This window comes from Anabrus simplex, chromosome 14, assembly GCF_040414725.1.
Source record: "Anabrus simplex isolate iqAnaSimp1 chromosome 14, ASM4041472v1, whole genome shotgun sequence".
In the NCBI taxonomy this organism is placed as follows: Eukaryota; Metazoa; Arthropoda; class Insecta; order Orthoptera; family Tettigoniidae; genus Anabrus; species Anabrus simplex.
The window spans coordinates 41,548,294-41,564,899 of record NC_090278.1 but is presented as its reverse complement, the minus strand read 5'-3'; the positions used below and the strand labels follow the sequence as shown (position 1 = coordinate 41,564,899).

The following is a 16,606-nucleotide window of genomic DNA, read 5'->3' as shown; positions in this document are numbered from 1 at the left end:
ATTTGCGGGTATAAGTAAGTTATATTTTCTTTTTCTCTAGGATTGTACATCAGTCTGGGTAATACCAGGTGAGTAGAATTGAAACATGTTCGAATAATGCGTTTAATAACGTAGTTGATGACGAACGCAGCATTTTATTATACGCTCTTATTTCGTCGAATTCGTATGTACAGAACACAATTAGGATGCATAAGAAGCATACAAAATATTGAAGACCTCCTCTTAAAAGGAAAGTAACATTTACTCTAGTATAAAGATCAGTTCAGTTGAAATGGAAGTAAATTTCGTTATCAACCTAAACTTGTCTTGTCATGAATTTAGTTCGGTTTGCACTTAGTCTTTGTGTATTCTTATTGACATATGAACATGTTTGTGCGTATCATTACATCTAGGTTTCACGTAAGTCCGACAAGAAGCGAGCTGAATTATTTCACCAGGCAAACACTGAAGATACGGTTATAGTAATGAGTTTATGAAAATAAAGGCAGACCGTATAAAATTAGATTTAGTGATGGTGAGAGAGAGTGTTTATTTTCTTAATTTCTAAATTATGAATATCTTGATTGGTGTAAAGTATCCTCCGTTATTGAGGTTAGTTTGTTGATGGTTATGTTTCATGATTTCAATACTTGGCAAAGTGACGAGCCATTAATAGAAAGAAAAGGGCGGCGATATGTCGTGTACTATCGTCACGTCCGTCAGACTTCCAGCCATAAGACATGTACAGTGGCATTAATGCTGTGTGTGCAGAGACAATTGTCGTATAGAAAGTTTTGAAACAGGTCTCCATTTTTGTCTAAACATTTTAAGACACCGTTCAAACACTGATTTACATATCTTGTTGCACAAATCTCCATTATTACCAAATATACTCGTTTAGAGCATGCAGCAATGATGATCAATAGTGAATGAGACAAATAAACATGACAAAGATAGTTACATAAATAAAAAATCCACAGTTCGACCCCTTCAGGCAAGCAACTCAACGCTGAAAACACCCTACGGATATGACCTGAGAATTTGAGGTAAATAAAATAAAGTATGAGAATACCGTATTTACGCGAATAATCCCCGCACCCTAACTTTAGGAGGGCTGATTTTAAAAACAGCCAACATTGACGCAAATAAAACCCGCACACCAATTTCGTGCCTCAATTTTTTTTAAGAATATGCGGGTATTATTCGTGTAAATACGGTATTTTCTTTATTTTTGCCTAAAAATTAAAATTAATTTCTTAATCATCGTTATCCGGTCGATTAGAGTAGCAGTTTGCCTTTTTCTACCACTACGAGCGCTAATGTGAGTCAGTGCAGAATTTCACTTAAGCCCTTATAACTACACTCGGTGCGAACATTTTTCTAAATATCAAAAAAGGAATGTCGGTATTGAACCAAGGAACACATTATAGAAAAAATATGTAAATACGTGAGTTTGTCTAGGATTTGAATAAAACAGGAAAGGATTAAAGATACAAGCGATTTTAGGCTGTAAGTAATTTTAGAAATTTCTTTTAGTTTGATAGAGCTATCCAAGACTCACAATTTCAAACCTTTCCGGGCCTTTTATCCCTTGAAATTTCGGAAATTGCTTAAATGTACGTTTCTTGTAATATGGAGATCCCTACTTTGTCTACTGAGAAATGTTTTGTACATTAAATCGTATATTGGAAACGGAAGGCGGTTTCTCCGAGTGGGACGCCGAATCACGAATGAAGTCACGATCAAACGAGGTGTGAGGCAAGGCTGTATTCTGTCCCCTGCTTTGCCATCAATGTGAATGTACTGAGAATTAACAACATCAGACATGTTGACGATACTGTTCTTACAGCACATGTTGTCGGAAACCTTGGTCTAATCTTGAACTTGAAGAAGAGCAAAAACATGATTGTGAGCAAGAGTGCTGTCGTAGATCGCAGTCTGTGGATCAACGGAGTAACTTACGTGTCTCACAAGTACATACCGCTACTAACTACCGATCCTTACATGACAGAGGATGGGACAATGGAGCTGGTAGCTGGTGTTTGATTATTACTGTACAAGGTCTCTCTCATAAACCTAGCTATGCCAGGCTGAGTGGCTCAGACGGTTAAGGCGCTGGCCTTCTAACCCCAACTTGGTAGGTTGGATCCTGGCTCAGTCCGGTGGTATTTGAAGGTGCTCAAATACGACAGCCTCGTGTCGGTAGATTTACCGGCACGTAAAGGAACTCGTGCGGGACTAAATTCCGGCACCTCGGCGTCGCCGAAGACCGTAAAAGTAGTTAGTGGGACGTAAAGCAAATAACATTATTATTATTATTATTATTATTATTATTATTATTATTATTAAACCTAGCTACAGCAGCTGCCTCAGCCCAACTTAAAACTTATATGAAATCTTTCCTTGTAAAAGATGCTGGAAATTTTATCCTTCATAATAAAGGATATCATAAACACAATTAGGAGTTTCCGCACACCAATATTCAGAGTTATGACTGTTCACACGACCATTAATATGAAACCAGGCCTCACCCACACAGAACACAAGCTGTGGGAGGAGTAAGCAATAATCCAATGATGCAAGATACCACTCACAATGTTTCACTCTTGTGGCTTGATTAGCAGGTGTAAACATGTTGATGTGTAACATCTTTGTAGCTCTGTGTACAGATGAAACCGAAACCCCTACTTGTTGTGAGTGATTTATCCTGTCACCGTTCAAGATCAATCAATCAATCAATCAATCAATCAATCAATCAATCAATGAATCAATCAATCAATCAATCACTACTGATCTTCATTTAGGGCAGTCGCCCAGGTGGCAGATTCCCTATCTGTTGTTTTCCTAGCCTTTTCTTAAATGATTGCAAAGAAGTAGGAAAATAATTAAATATCTCCCTTGGTAAGTTATTCCAATCCCTAACACCCCTTCCTATAAACGAATATTTGCCCCAATTTGTCCTCTTGAATTCCAACTTTATCTTCATATTGTGATCTTTCCTACTTTTATAAACGCCATTCAAACTTATTCGTCTACTAATGTCATTCCACGCCATCTCTCCACTGACAGCTCGGAACATACCACTTAGTCGAGCAGCTCGTCTTCTTTCTCTCAATTCTTCCCGGCCCAAACTTTGCAACATTTTTGTAACGCTACTCTTTTGTCGGAAATCACCCAGAACAAATTGAGCTGCTTTTCTTTGGATTTTTTCCAGTTCTTGAATCAGGTAATCCTGGTGAGGGTCCCATACACTGGAACCATACTCTAGTTGGGGTCTTACCAGAGACTTATATGCCCTCTGCTTTACATCCTTACTACAACCCCTAAACACCCTCATAACCATGTGCAGAGATCTGTACCCTTTATTTACAATCATATTTATGTGATTACCCCAATGAAGATCTTTCCTTATATTAACACCTAGGTACTTACAATGATCCCCAAAAGGAACTTTCACCCCATCAACGCAGTAATTAAAACTGAGAGGACTTTTCTGTTTGTGAAACTCACAACCTGACTTTTAACCCCGTTTATCATCATACCATTGCCTACTGTCCATCTCACAACATTATCAAGGTCATTTTGCACACGCTCACAATCTTGTAACTTATTTATCACTCTATACAGAATAACATCATCTGCAAACAGCCCTTATCTCTGGTTACACTTCTTTACACATATCATTGATATATATAAGAAAACATAAAGGTGAAATTGAGTCAACTCGAATTTAAAATAAGTTTTACGTACGAAAATACGGTGTTATCAGCTGAGATTGAGACCGGCTATTGATGCTAGATGCAACGCGTGCACACCTCCCGTACAGCTGCTTTGGTCTCGCAGAGTAGAAGCGCCGCTGTACGGTCTGGGTTTATAAGGAAAGCCCTGTATAAATATTACATTATAGGTATAGTCAACTGTTTAATTACACTTACTTTAAATCGCAAGAAGAGTTACTTGGAATTTTATGAGGAAATTTAAGAAATAACGGTGTCTAAGAATGTACCGTATAAAATGAATATAGTCATAAGAGACATCAGTGATGAAATCGATCAAGGGCGGACTGGTAAGTCTGTGGACCTACACAACCTGCGGTAGAGATACGAAACGCTTTATATTTGGTATTTCGTAAAAATGGCATTGAATTTTAATAATTTTACCAGAAGACGGATGGAATGAGTTCTAGGGCATTTCAAGAGGTTGGATGGTAACCGAGAAATGACAACTGACTTGGCTGAGATTGGGGTGAAGGAGTTCAGAGGTTTCCAGCAGACAGGGAACAAGGTAGTAAAGAAGAAAATATACTGCACAGAAGAATGGAGGGGAGCAGTGAGAGAGAGAAAGAAAATACACTGGCAGAGAGGGAGAGAAGGTAGAATTGGCAGAATATAAAGTAATGATTGTCAAGCGAATAATAATAGTAATAGTAATAATAATAATAATAATAATAATAATAATAATAATAATAATAATGATAATAATAATAATAATAATAATAATAATAATAATAATAACTAGAGGACCCGCACTGCTCCGCAGTATTCGTTAACTCGTCTTGGTATGTATGTCGTAGCAAATAAAGTAGAGACAATACACGACACTTACGGATTTCGCCTTGCTAAAATGGCAGACAATTCGACGGTGGCGCTTCTAGTGACTTGACCTGAACAAATCGCGCTAAATTCAAATATCAATGAAAATGTATATACGGAAATGGATAAATAAATTACGTCTAGAAAGAAAGTGTTATTGAAATATTAACCTCGAAGTTGCTAAAGCAATTCTGAATAAATGAATGAATAATTTTTTAAAAGGTTATTATTCAAAGACTGAAATTAGACATATAAACAAGAAGTGAAATGGACTGCTGTGAAATGTCTTGATCTTTCATTTATGCATTACTTTCTTAGCTTTAACATACCTGCCTGAAATCTTACGGTTGGATTTGTATTTTTTCCCATTTTAAAAACATTGTATCATCACATTAAGACATTTGTCAATAAAAATATCGGCACATTCCTTACACATATGATGCAATGAATTAACATTTAATAGCTGGACAATTTTCCTCTTAACATGAAGCCTACTAACAGAAAGAAAATCTATAAAATCCCGTCTTTAATCTGAGAAGAGGGATAAAAGAAAGAAAAGTATGAAAATGTTGTCGATAGTGATGCTTTGAGGAATATTTACGTACAATTAGAGTAAAAATGTAACATACCCTTGGCTGTATAGTCGAGGATTTTTAAAGTCGCTGGCCTGGAAATGATCTGAACAGATCTTATAATTCTTATATAAGCGTAACGTCCCTTCTTTCTTGTACACCTTATCCAAATCACTTCTGTGGCATTCAAAACCCACAGATCACACCCGCAACAACACATCGGTATTAAAGGTTAACTGCTGCACTATACAATAAAATATGCGTATTACGTTTCAAGCCAGTTAAAATATGAGTCGAGCAGGTCAGAAGATTATGAAGTACTATCTCTGTCACTGGAAGTATATATATGCAAACACAATATTACTTACATTTTCTTGTCACGAGGAACCTGATGAACGACCGCACATTCTTCTCTACTTCATAGTTACTGCAGCCAAATACAGCACTTTCCTTTCCCCTCATGTTGAGAGGAGATATCAAGGAATGACACACGCTACTATTTATTTATGTCAAGTCACTGAAAACGCATAAATAACACCAAAAACTTCACAGAAAAATACACGCGCTCTTATGACAGAATCAATAGTTTTCAGGTCTATCCGCTAGAGTGAGCTCCAATAGCTGTCCCTCGATATCTCGCTCAGTGTCGCGTATTGTCTCTACTGTATTTGGTCGTAGTTAGTGGTCAGAATTCATCGATTCTGACGTCATCATTACGTCTGTTTGGTAAAAAATAATCTGTCCATATACTCGCTTCTTTTTTATCCTGCAGTTCTCGATGTAAAGCTTGGTACCGTGTCTTAGAAGGCAATGGTACTCTTAAGCGCAGTTCTTCTATATAGAACAGTTCTCTTGGGAGCTCATAGGTTAGTCTCCAAGATGAATATTTTGTCAGGCAGAGAACTGTTTTAAGAATACATATCCTTCACTGTGTCTAATGTAGCTAGGTTATCCTTCGATAGGTGCTCGCAGATAATGTCTAAGGCGTATGTATGGATGTGGTCTGTTTGTACGCAGACGGTTTTCTCTTAGCAGCATGTATGTTGTAAGTAGAGCCCGGAATTGTATGCATTAATAGGTTAGAATGCAAACTTACTGAAGCGAGAAGCAAGTACAGTATATCTTCACAACAATTATGCTATGGGGTTTGCATAAACATCAGGGGTCCGGCCCATCAGAACCCCTATAATTTATGTTACTGTACATTATGGAAGAGCGGGTTGGCCGACATTTCCTACTAACGAAATTAGTTTGCAATCTAACCTATTACCGCATGAAAATTCGGACTTTAGTTATAAGCAAACCTCTGCCATCTGTTGAATATATTTTTAGAAGCTGGGAAAGGTTAGAGAATCAGAGAGTACTGTACCCATCCGGGAATAGTATTCTTCTGTTATCAGGTGAAGTGCATACTCTCCGGCTTGACAGATAATAATCAATCATGGCTGCATGCAATGGCATTACTAAGGAGCAAAATCACATCATATCAGAATATTAATGAAAGAGATAGTCGCTTAGCAACTTGTTAAATACAGAATGTATTCTGGGTTAGGGCAAGACTTCTCCTGCAATTATTGGAGTGATCATTAAATGATTTGATGTTATGGCTACTCAAAGGTGGCTGAACTTAGAGACTTATCAATGTCTTCTGATTTACCGGCAGGTAATTCCGGTGAGAATAAAACAAAAATGAAGTAAATCGGTCTACTAGAACAGACGGACGGATTTTCCAAAGCTGTTTTAATAAACTCTTTTCTTCTCCTTCTTCATCTTCAAGGATTGTGCACGTCTCCGGTCCTCCGACCATACCGATTCATTTCTTTTAATATATGGATACTAGTAATAATATTCGTATGGCCTCATCTACCGTGTGCGGACATTTTAATTTAACGCCATCTGGCTGTCTGCTCGTCAATTTACGCGTTCCGTTTTACTCTAGGTCTACTAGATGGCAGAGTGAACAGAATGTCTCTTGGGCGTCTGTGACTGAGTTTTAATGAATTTTATCGGGTAAATACCAAATGTGTCACCAGAGATCTTTTACTTGCCGACATTGTATGAGATGGAGGTTCACACAGGATATTTTACACCCATCAAAAATGCATATAAACTGAATTTGTACGGCGGGAGGTATAAGCCATTGGAGCAAACGAAGCTACTACCTACCTCACAAACATTGCACTCGACACTGGGTAGTTGAAAGATAAATGAGATGAAAACTGTGACATGAACATTAAATTGAAGCGCCGCATCGATGAGATTCCTTATTGCAAGAAATGATGACAACGAGTGTAACACGAAGTTCACAAACTATTAAGGGCAAGGGATAAAGCGAGATAGCAAATTAACTTAAATGATAATTGAAGGAACTGCAGTTCAGGATATAAGAAAGAAACTAAGCGTTCTCAGCACGCAGTAATTCACAGAAGAGATGACAGGCGTTTGCTGATGTAATTGCATTATTAGTAAGAACAGGGTTATACTGTAATTATAAGCATGAAAACAATATACTGTATTTGCTCGTTATTGTTTCCTCGGTTTTGAGTTGAGGGAACGTATGCTGAGCGTCGCAGGGATCAGTTCAGAGGATCCCAGGTTCGATTCCAGGCCGAGTCGGGGATTTGAATCCAATCTCGTTTATTCTTCTCAGGTGGTAACACATAAGTGTTCGTGTTTCTTCCTATACGTTTACCTAAAAACTCACACAACCACCACAGAAACACCGTAGTACATTCCTCTATAAAGCGTTGGTGACAGGACGGGCATCCGGGCTAAAATAAGGCTAAGTCCGCACGTGAAACACAGTCGCGCCAACACCGCCAGTGTGTAGGATAAAAAGGAGGAGTAATTAATACTTTTAACGTATTTGAAAACACGACGGATGTTAACCAGCCAGAATTAATTTCAGGGTGTTTGGGAGACAATTACAAATATTTTTCTCCTTGATACTCAATATTTTAAAATGAAGTTGAAGGTTAAATTTGATGTTTGTAGCTGAGGTAATATTTAATAATGCATGACTTAGGGCTTTGCTGACGTACAATTCAATATTATCCAATGTGAAAACGTTCGCCACTTGTACGTAAAACGCTCATACAACATATGCATATAAACTGAATTGTACGGCGGGAGGTATAAGCCAGAGGGGCAAACAAAGCTACTACCTACCTCACAAACATTGCACTGTACTTCAAGCTCTTCCCTCAGACAATCCATTCACAAATTCCGTTTTACACTATACTTTACGAACTGCGGATATTCATTCCTACCTTCCGTACTTATCTCACAAACATGCCGTATAGCTGATTTTAAGAAAAGCTGCGTTAAATCGCACCGCTACAGACATATCTTATGGCGACAATGGGATAGGAAAGGGCTACGAGTGGGAAGGAAATTACTGTGGCCTTTACTGAGGTCGAATTTGCCGTGTGTGAAATTGGGAAATCACGGAAATTTATTTTCATCGCTGCCGACAACCAGGTTCGAACCCATTACCTCCCGAATGCAAGTTGATAGCTACGTGATCCAAACCGCACAGCCAACTCGCTCGGTAGTCGAATATTTCAATGGATACAAGATTTTATTAATAGTATCACGCGTGTATCATTTCAAATTATTATACAACAGACAGAGAAATAATAATAATAATAAGTGTTTACAGTGCAATATATCTTCTTGTGTGGACTAGAACAAATTTGTTACTCTCGTTGATCTGTCCCAGTTTCAGCCTTAACGTTGGTTGGATCCTCAACTACTCTACTATGACCTACCATAGATGGTGGTGGTGATTATTGTTTTAAGAGAAAGCACAACTAGGCAAGCATCCTCTATTACCACAGATGATCTAGATATCACTGAAGAGGGCCACAAGGGAAATGAGGAGTGAGGTAGCTGCCGTTGCTTTCCTCACTGAGCCAGAAGTTGCTATTACATATCACTCTGGCAAGCCCACTGAAATGCATGCACCAACGGACCCTATAAGCAACTGGCTGCATAAAGAATGCCATTAATAGCATTGCTCATACCTCAGACATTTTCGTATTGTCAAAGCGAAATATAAGACGGAGACAGATCAATAAAAATAACAAAATTGCTGTAGCCCACAGCAGAAGTGCACTGTAAACACTAGGTCTCGCCAGCAAGGGCAAGCATTGTAAATATGCGCCTTATGTGTTAGTCTCCAGTTTCTTGGCGAACCGAGCGTAGTTCGACGATATCCAGGGGTGTGATAACAGTCTCATTGAGTCTAGATAACTTGTTAAGTCTCCCGTCTGAGTGCTACCTGCTCCTGTATTAGCTCATGCATATGGATGTGTTCATTACGAGTATGAAGTAATGCCTCGGATAACGCTCTTCTATACAGAAGCCGATAAGAAGTAATGTATGTGTCGGTACCAAGGCCGGCCAATTGGTCTATTGCCTCTCACCAGAGGACCCCGGGTTCGATTCCCTGCCAGGTCAGGGATTTTACCTGGATCTGAGGGCTGGTCCGAAGTCCACTCAGCTTAAGTACCAGAATCCGGATTTTTAGGTAGTGTGCGTTTGCTTGTTATAGGTTTTTACCGTGTTTTATTCTTTTGTATTATTATTATCGTTATTTTTTATAATTATTGTCATCTTCATTTATATTGTCATTTTGTATATTCTGTAATTATATCTATCATTACCATCTTCATTTTTGCTATTAGGAAGTTACTACTACAAAATTTTAAAACTGACTTGTTGTATTTAAAGAAAAACACATTTCTGTTAAATAATTTTTAAGTGCCGTGGTTAAGTGTAAGAGAGGGCCTTGGGTCCTGACTTCGCCACGAATAGAGACGAATTACTTACTTACTGATACGTTAGAATGCACAGTTATTTACGCGAGTAACAAGTATATACTACCCTGTACAACGCTTATGCTATGAGGTTTGCATAGACATTAGGAGTACGTCCTATAGAACTCCTGGAATGTATGTTACTCTCGCTACATTGTGGAAGAGTGGGTTGCATGATACATCCTCCTAACGAAATTAGTTTGCATTCTGGCCTATTACTATATAAACATCTGATGATTATGTAACGGCCCCGGTCTACGAGAGGATTCATCGCAATGACCACATGTCACCTCGTTGAGCTGCGGTCACTTGTTAGTTAAAAGCCCCTATGGGCTGTAAACCCTTGCGGTTTGATGTATCACGAGAGGGAAAATCTGCCCTTTCGCTGCGGTTCCCGTGTTAAGTCTGCGAAGTGACTTCTTTCACCTGTTGACACCCCAGAAGGAACATTGGATACATTCACATAGTATGTCCATCTTGAAGTGAGCGTTTAAAATATCCAAGACAATACGGCAACCCACCGACTGTTAGATACGGCCTGTGATTCAGTTCTTGAATTCACAAAACATTCCACATGTACGTTACTTCTCACATCACGGACCTACTGTTCGTGGACTTATTATTATTACTTATTTTTCACACTTTCATGGTAATAATAGTAATAATGGCGTGTGGCCTCCGAAGGGGCCAGATGCAGCTCTTTTGATTTGACCCCCGTAGGCGACCTGCGCGTCGTGATGAGGATGAAATGATGATGAAGACGACACATACACCCTGTCCACGCACCAGGGGAATTAACCAATTATGGTTAAATTCCCAACCCTGCCGGGAATTGAACCCGGAACCCCTGTAACCCACGTTAACTATTTAGCCATGGAGCCGGACGTGGTATTGATATACAAGGAATTGTACAGATTTTAGAAAGTCAAAGTACAAATAACCTTAAACTACGAAGAATTTGGAACCGTAAATTTCCGAACAGTTCCAGTCGTGGCAATAACCACCGTTTTCTGCATGGTCTTGTAGACGCTGGTGTTGACATCCAATTTCTTCAGTCGTTCCACCAGAGTTTTAGGAGCAGCAGCTCTACTCGAAAGCACGATTGGTACAATTATCACCTCTCCACAGTGCCATAGTCATTGAATATGTTCCACTAGCATCTATACTTGCTCATTTTCTCAGTATACTTTTCATGGAGGTTCCCGATGTTCGGGACAGGTATGCCGATCAGTACAACACGTTTGGTTTCCTTCTCTAACATCACTATATCCGGTCTGTTGTGGGTACTCGTCTTATTCGTAATTATTATTCGGTCCGAGTAGATTTTGATCTCGTCAGTTTGCAATAGAGTTTGAGGGCTGTACTTGAAACAGACCTTTCATCAACCATTCTGTATCTAGTAGCAAGTTATTATTATTATTATTATTATTATTATTATTATTATTATTATTATTATTATTATTATTATTATTATTATGCGTCTTGCTTTACGTCATGCCGACACAGATAGGTCTTATAATGACGATGGGATAGGAAGGTGCTAGGAGTGGGAAGGAAGTCGCCCGGGCCTTAATTAAGGTACTGCCCCAGCATTTGCCTGTTCTGAAAGTGGCAAACCACGGAACACCCTATTCAGGGATGCCGACGGTGGGTTTCGAACCCATTATCTCCCGAATACTGGACACTGGCCGCACTTAAGCGACTGCAGCTATCAAGCCCGGTATATTATGATTATTATGATTATGTTGTTGTGTTGTTGTTGTTGTTGTATTTACGAGGTCTGGTATGTCGTTCAACTTCTCACAATCCATTTTTATGGATACACTCACTTTTTCTTTCGATTTTTCTGAACATATTATCTACCTGGTGGGTGGAGTCAAGCATGCGTTATCTTTATCCACTGCATGTTGTAAGAGACTACTGAGAGGGAACAACCAAAGAATGTGCACTCATGATAATGTGCTTTTCCATGTAGCTGTAAAAAGTACAAATGCGAATTCTTCTCCTTTTTAAAAAATATTTCCATGACTTCAGAATACATTGTATACAGTATGTCGCTTGTTACGTCCTAATCTGCCACACGGGACATGTCACTGCTCTGCACTTGGGGATGTCGACCAGGTGACTTATTCACCATCGACTAATCACCTAGCCATTTACCTACTTTACCTTGATATTCCACGTCAAATCGGACAGAAAATTCTACATAATTAAAACCACTTTTCCCTTTGCGAAAATCAAATGATCATAAATATGTCTCCCGGCCATGGCCATCCATCCAAACCTTACATCACAGCCTGCACGGTTGCTAGGTAACATTGTCTGACCATCCATCCATACCTTACATCACAGCCTGCACGGTTGCTATGGTGATACTTCCATCACACCTTTTTGTCGTGCCACGTTACACAAATTTTCGAATGCCCCCCAGCCATAAGTCATATTTATGTCAATTACGTTTCTTTTTCTTTATTACGAAAAGTTTCAAAATCAGGATTATTTGTTCCTCTAGTACACTTTGGGAAGAGTACCCAGCAGGCGTCACTTGAGTACGAGGAGAGGTAAGCTCCTTGCTCGTCATACGTCCTTCAAGTGTGAGCTACAGTACAACTGGATACACATCAGAAGCCAGACGTACCTCCTGTAAGGGCGGAAGGCTGCTAGGGTTACCCTTCAGCCTTGACAGAGACAAGACAGTAACAAAAGTTATTAACAGACAGAACCTCCACAACTGAATACTACCTGGTGTTGATTTCGTAATGTTAGAAGCCCCCATCAGAAATGAAAGCAAGGATAAGTACTAATAAATTTGGAGAAGTGCTTTAACAAGCACTGTAAGTTATTTGAATTATAAAAGCCTTACCTTTTAACCATACGGGGTTGGACGGTGGGTTGGAGTCAACATCACATTTCAGCGAGACTGCAATGCCCTCTATCAACGGGATACCGAAGCCAGGTTCTCGAGTGATGACGAAAGATGGCGTGTCTGCAAGAATGAACAGAATTTTGTTATTATTGATCAAGTGAACGCTTTTAATATGACTGACCAAGGGCGGATCATCAGGTGGATTGGAAGTATAAAATACCGCCCAGATAAAAGGGGAGTACGGTCTTTCTTCAGGAAATGTTGACAAATCTAGGAGCGAAATATTAATTTGTATACAACGTTTAACTTGGGAGGATCTTAGCATAAAAGTGGGCAAAATGGAAAAATACACTCCATTCCCTATTGCTGCCAAATGCAACTTCCTAATCATTCCACTTACTACCCCAGGACCTGTCCCACTCATCCGTCAAGCAGTAATCCAAGTCGCAGAACGTATCATCCAGCACCACATAGCCGTTATAGAAGAGACTCACAATAAACACCTAATTAACACTCCCTCCAGCAACAGATCAACATCCATCATCCTTAGCAAGTTGCAACACATCGACGTTCCCTCCCAATCCGAATCAATGTCGTAAACAACTCAAACCCAGGAGCCACCTCTGATGCAGGTACCCAAACATTACCAACAGTACTAAAACCAAACCTAGCAGGCACGCCAAGCATCTAAACTGCCACAACCAACCCCCTCTATTCCTAAACCACAACACCCCACCCCCGAACACCTTCCCTCTCCCTACCCCACAATTCTACTGAATATACTTTCCTCCCATCTTCCACTTCAGGCCCCCACCATGCCAAACAGACAGCCGACTATAGACCCCCAAGATACATTGCCTTTCCAATTTTCCTCCCTTACTACGAGTATATTTTGCCCTCCTTCTTATAGCACTAAAATCTCCACTGACAGTTAAGTAACACTGGACGTGGTCACCAACTGGATGGGTGACCAACTCCTTTCCTTCGATCACAGATGCCTTAAGCCGTCATGAATAGCCTAAACCCACCATTGGGTAATTATGATTCTCTTGGGCTAGACCCAAGGCTACCCTTATCAATCCCTTGGGGTGCAGGTCACATCTTGACCAATTCGATTCTCTCAAGGTACCACCACCCCCTACAAACATCTGTCCTAACTCAAACTAGTCGAAAGCAGTACTCAAGGCCCACAAGGCCTTTTTGCACAAATGATCTGGGCTCCGCCTACATATCCATTAACACGCGTGGTCTGATTATTTGTGACAGCTAATAATATTTAATATGCTGTACTCAGAAGTACCAAAGAAAAACATTATAGTAGTGATATATATGATTTTGTGGAGAACAGTGAACTGTATACGAATAATCCGCAAGCTGTCGACTACTACTAGCGGAACATCCAAAGAATCTGTATTCGTTCTCTCATCTTCTTAGCCCCAAAACATGTCCATGATTCTATGCTTTTACGTGTAGCTGAGAAAATATACGAGTGGGAATTTATTTTTGTGTGGGATTGAGATGATACAGAAGTTTGTGCTTAGGTTAGCATGGAGACATTAAGTGGCTATCATCACCTACCAGGTGTACGCATACGTTTATGTCGGTTTTTTGGTAAATAAAATACGTAATATTCAAGGGAAATTCATTTTTTTGTTTGTTCAAAATATCGGCCATCGGCTTCTACACATTGCGCCCATCTTTCAGGTAAATTATGAATATCATGCCAGGAAAACTGCTTGTCTTTTGCGGCAAATCATTCGTTGGGCCATTTTCCAACTTCCTCGAAATTGTTGAAGTGCTGCTCTGCGAGAGCGTGCCGCCCCACTGATGCGAAGATGTGATAGATGGCGCCAGGTCGGGGCAGTATGGCGGGTGCTGAAGGATATCCCATCCAAGCGATTTCAAGGTGCCTTTGACTGGTTTTTGCTGTGTCAGATAGCGCATTGTCGTGCAACAAAACCACTTTTTCATGTCTTCTGGTCAATTCCGGTCGTCTTTCGATCAATGCGTGATTTAAATTAATCATTTGTTCGCGATAGCGTTGTGGTTTCTAGCAGGTGTTTGCGGCTTATTTTGATGTGCTGACCTAGTGTTTGTGTTGTCTAGTAGTTTTACGATCTTTATTTGCTGTTATTGGTGTTATATTCGTGGAAGTTTTACGCTCTAAGGGGCAGCCATTTTGGGTTTCCTACAATGGTTCCATAGATAACACTAGATAGAAAGGAATTTTTTTAATCTGTCTATAAATTCTTGCCCTAAATGTCAGCCATCTTGTCCTATTGAACATAATTCCCATAGAAACCGCGATTCATATAGGAACTCTACTCTACATATCCGATGTTGCCTAGACCACAGAATGTCTATTGTTTAATTACATCTATGCCTTATCTAAGTAAACCATCTTTAAAACGGGCTAATCCGCAGTGTCTGTACTCCAGTGGAACGACTGCGAATGGCGTCTGTTCTCGATATTAGGGGCGGCCTAAATATCACCTGGCAGTAGGTATAAAATGCCCTCAGCGACAGGCTAAGCGACCAGCTGGTTGAGGTAGTCTTCGTCGCATCTATGCCTACGTCTTCTCGAAATTCGGAACATGCTAGGGCGTTGCCCCAAAGCGACGTGCGCCACTTGCGCTCGAGTGACGTGAGAAATGTGCAAGGGTTACGTTCCCATGGACGGGGTAGGTTAAAGAAGTTAGTTCAACAAGGGCAATTAAGAGTAAGATTTGCTACACTAAATATTGTAACGTTGACTGGCCGACATTGTGGATTAGCAGAAATGTTGAAGAACAGACATGCTGATATTGCCTGCATACAGGAGACCAAGTGGAGAGGTTCTAAGGCGAAAGAAATTGGAGATGACTACAAACTCATCTATCATGGCACCAGCACAACATCGAATGGTGTGGCAATAGTGGTTGGCTTACGCTACCGCAACAACATCACAAGTGTCGTCAGAGTGTCGGATAGGCTCATGTCTGTCAAGATTGATTCAGAATCAATAACTGCCCATACTTTTTATTGCCCATTCTTCAGCAAAGCTAGATATATTTTGGAAGAACATTTAAATTGTTGTACATTAATGTTAGTCAAACCTATTTTTGGGATATTTCACAAGATCTGTTGTTTGAATGAATTTGTTTAAATTCATGCAGTTTATTGTAGAGATAATTACGTATAGTTTTTCCTTTTCTCCCAGTTTAGTTAATTTGTGTGTGCAATCACTCACTTCAAAAATTTTGTATTATATGTTTGTAGTTTTTACGGTAACTAGTTATAACCTACAGCCCTAATATAAAGCAGGGCTTTTTTGATGGATAATAAATAAATAAATAAATAAATAAATAAATAAATAAACTGCCAATATCATATCTTGCTATGCACCTCGAACTGGATGCACGGAAGATGAGAAGGAAGAGTTCTCGAAGAGTCTTGATGCCCATCTTGGAACAATTCCTCCAGATGAGTTCATTTTCCCTGGAGGGGACTTAAATGGACATGTCTGAGTCTCAACGGGATGGATATGGGAGATGTCATGGGGGATATGGTCTTGGCACGCGAAACGATGAGGGATGTCGTATACTTGATTGTGCAGAGGCTCACGACCTAGTTGTGACAACACATATTTCAAGAAAAGGATAACACATCTAGCTACAGGTCATACTACTCAGATCGATTACTGGATGGTTCGACAACAAGATATGAAGATTGTAATGGATACCAAAGTGATCCCATATAACAGCATTTCCCCCCCCCCCCAACACCGCTTGCTTGTTC

At 39.8% G+C, this 16,606-nt stretch overlaps 1 protein-coding gene across 2 annotated transcripts in view; it reads right to left on the bottom strand.

Moving 5' to 3' along the window:
* The window catches only part of LOC136885279 (MAM domain-containing glycosylphosphatidylinositol anchor protein 1), a 187,812-nt gene that overhangs the window by 45,577 nt on the left and 125,629 nt on the right, over positions 1–16,606 (bottom strand). For both annotated transcript variants that reach the window (XM_068230236.1, XM_067157783.2), the window contains exon 4: positions 12,827–12,949. In XM_068230236.1, the coding sequence (XP_068086337.1) occupies positions 12,827–12,949 (123 nt within the window). The remainder of the gene's footprint in view (positions 1–12,826; positions 12,950–16,606) is intronic.